The sequence below is a fragment of the Plecotus auritus genome (genome assembly GCF_963455305.1).
Source record: "Plecotus auritus genome assembly, chromosome: 6".
NCBI lineage: Eukaryota > Metazoa > Chordata > Mammalia > Chiroptera > Vespertilionidae > Plecotus > Plecotus auritus.
Window position 1 is genome coordinate 63776816 of NC_137773.1, and position 3613 is coordinate 63780428.

At 45.9% G+C, this 3613-nt stretch overlaps 1 protein-coding gene across 1 annotated transcript; it reads right to left on the bottom strand.

Moving 5' to 3' along the window:
- Window positions 1-1683: 1683 nt before the first annotated feature.
- LOC308251533 (tripartite motif-containing protein 75-like) lies at window positions 1684-3084 on the bottom strand (the record flags this gene model as incomplete). The annotated part of the gene is made up of 1 exon (XM_080675104.1): window positions 1684-3084. One exon carries the CDS (start codon window positions 3082-3084, stop codon window positions 1684-1686), a length of 1401 nt encoding a protein of 466 aa, XP_080531230.1.
- Window positions 3085-3613: the final 529 nt, after the last annotated feature.

Genomic DNA, 3613 nt, shown 5'->3' on the forward strand with positions numbered 1-3613 from the left:
TCAGCCAGTTAAGCAGACACAGGGTTGAATCATATATGAGTGTTTATTCCAATAATGACAGGCAATAGGCACTGGCAGTTGTAAAGAGCAGGTGCCTCCAGGACTAGATTGTTTCAGCCACGAGGTTGTAAATCTTTCCATAATGATAGGCAGTTCTTGGGACAGGAGGATGGACTGCATTCCAATATTAGCTCCCATGACCCAGAGCGTACAACTCTCAGGCAGGTTAGAGTGTGCTTTCTCCAATCAGAAGAGAACCATCGTGGTTAACAGAGCATGATTAATATCTCTTATAATTGTAGCTGGTCCCCAATAGTCTATTTCTGCCCCTAACACAATTAAAAACAGATTTAACAGTGGGAGGGGAAAAAAAGGTTTTGTAGCTGAAAACATTTCTGTGTGCATGTGAATCTAGTTGATGTCTAGACTCTAGTGGAATCCTATAGGAAATAATACTGGATATGCCTTGGAGGGCGACATTTTCTTATTATACTGGACAGCAAACATGCCCTGTTTTGTACGGAGACACATCTCTATCTTCCAAGGCTCTTCCTTAAAAATATTGTCTGTAGTGTTGGGGAGCACAAGAGGCTTGGTTGAAAAGTTGTAGGGAGGGCCGAAACCGGTTTGGCTCAGTAGATAGAGCGTCAGCCTGCAGACTGAAGGGTCCCAGGTTCCATTCCGGTCAAGGGCATGTACCTTGGTTGCAGGCACATCCCCAGTGGAGGTGTGCAGGAGGCAGCTGATTGATGTTTCTCTCTCATCGATGTTTCTAATTCTCTATCCCTCTCCCTTCCTCTCTGTAAAAAGTCAATAAAATATATTTTTTTAAAAAAAGTTGTAGGGAGGATATTCTGATAAAAGGGAAGTATGCGGAAGGCCGCCTGCCCTGTTTATCGGAATTCCGACTTAAGAGAGACTTAGGGGAGTGTCCAAGGCAGTGCCCCTAATTATTCCTTGACCTTTCCAAACAAGTCTGTGCATGTACAGACCCCTGGGTGTTACTGGAATCCTCATGCTTAATCCCTGGATGCCCTTAAACACACACGTCCTCCCAAGATTACTCACCCTACTGATTGTATCTAAAGATAAAAATTCCAATAAAGGCCTAATAAGGCAGGCAATTGAGGCTGCCTGGCTGCTATCAGTCAGGTCATTCCTTAGCCCTCTCCTCCTCAGTGAAACTGTGTCCCGTCGTTTAGGAGCTGCTGGTCAGCCCTGGCACTGGAGCACTCAGTTCCTCGCTCCCAAAACAGCAGAAACTTGGGAGACCGAAAACACTTTCTCCACAATTGTGTTCTCTCCCACCGGGAATGTGTAAGGTAATTATTAAACAGGTAAATGCATAGGTGTGGGAAATAGGTAAATGTTCACAAACTTATTGCAGCAGTGAAAGTACAATTTGTACACTTTATTTATACACTTAATGCACAATTTATACCAGAAATACTTGATAGTTACCCCCCCCCATCTATTAGTTCCCACAACATCTTTATTGCTATTGAAACAAAGTTTTAAAAAATGAAATATAAAATAAGACAAATATTGCTCATGTATGTCAAGACAAATAAGCATTAACTAATGTTCTTTATCGGTGCTAGATTCACTCATAGTTGTACAAAATTCTACCTACTGTCCATAAATCACAGGGAGAAAATGAAGCAAAGTGACAGTTCATCCTTCCTAATCTCTTAAAGCACAGACAGTGAGAGGTTTGGGATCACATCCGATATAGAAGTAAGGCTTCAGCACTTCAGAAAATGTATCCCAGAAGGAATGGATGTGAGACATGTCATTCAAACTGTAAAAGGAAACCTGACCCAACTCATAGTCCAGATAGATGCCAATGCCTCTGGGCATTTCCTTCAGCACAAGGGTGACAGGAACAGACCCTCGTGCCACATAGTCACCATCCTGCAGCTGAATCGTCCAACATCTGTTCTCCTGTCTTAGCAGGGGCTGCTTTCTCTCCTTGGAAAGGGAGTCTTTACAGACCCCCACGGCCCACTCAGGCTTGTCATCCACCTGGACCTCCCAGTAATGTCGGCCACAGTCAAACCTTTCAGTACCCAGGACAACTGGGTCGACCGCAAATCCCTTTGGATTCTGACAAACTCTTTGCTTTTTCCTCACAAATGTCACAGACTTTTTATCCTCAGACACAAGCAGATTAGGATGTGCGGTCTCGGGATCCAGGGTAACTTCTTCTCTAAATCTCTGTATAATTTTCTGCAGGGCCGAACACTGAGGAGGAAGACTGCATTCTTCTCTCCTTAACTGGAACCAATAGACAGCTGGGGGTTTCAGGTGATCACAACGGTGGAGGACACCCTTGATATCCATCAGGAATTTCACATCTGGCGTCACATGCTTCTTCTCTACCACCTCCTTTTCTAGACCTTTGAGGTTGGAAAGATGGTCTGAAAATGCAGTTGTGTTTGCAATGAGTTTCTGTTGAATGTCCTTCTCTTCTTCAGCTAGCCTTGAGAGAACTTCCTCTTGCTTGCGCTCTATAAATTGAGACAGATGCTCAAATTCAGAGGCTAATTTCTGTTCCTGTTTTTGCACCTTCTCTCTCAGTTCTATGAGCTTTTTGCTTTGAATGCTTATTAATTTCTGAACGTCTACCATCTGTTTATTTATGTAACTGTAGAGCTTTAGCCTATGATGAGAGGCAGCCTCCCCCATGGGCCTCACCTGGTGGCCCTGGTGGTCAGGGGGCTGAGTGCACAGGGGACACAACAGCTCTAGGTCCTCCTCACAGAAGAGGGTCAGGGCCTGGTTGTGCTGCTCACACAAGCGCCTCTCTTCCTGCCTTTTCTTCTTGCCCCTGGTGGACTGGAGAATCTTGGCCATTTCAACCATCTTTCCCAGCTGGGTGTTGCTCTTCAAGCACCTCTCTTGGCATGGGTGACGGCACACAGGGCAAGGGAACCTCTCCTGTAGATCAGCCCAGGACTGGCAGATGCATGAGCGACAGAAGTTGTGCCCACATTCGATGGTGACAGCGTCTCGCAGGCCATCCAGGCAGATGGGACAGTTGATTTCTGCCGGGAGTCCTGCCAGAGCAGCGTCAACTGCCATTGGGCCCTAAAAGAAGGACGGGACTGAGGTGGGTTTCTTCAGGAGGTTGGGCTCTGGGAGACCTCTCCACTGAGAAGCAGATGCACCCTCAGATCTCACTGGCCTTGCTGTCCTGAATGGCTCATTCCTATGAGACCAGTGGCCGCACGTATCCAGAGGAGCTCGGTTCACCACCTCCTACTGATCACACACTAGTTGAATCCAAGTTCAGAAATTCTTGATCAGAAAGCAGACATGGTTCTGAAGTGCCTATTCATTCCTGGAGATGAGAAAAGATTGTTGCATGTAAAAAAGGCTGCCATTGTGGTCCTGCTCACTGCTACATTTGAAGCAACCACTGATTTGTCTCTCTATCAGCACAACCCACCTAAACCAAGTCACCTACAATGGTGCTGCATGGGACTGTGGCAAGTGTATGCATTTGGGACTAGATTACCTATCCTGGGCCAGTTTCCATCCTTAGTGACCTACCATCTGGGAAACCTGGGGAAAGTTACATAACATTCTTATTTCTAAGAGAGTCTGGAAA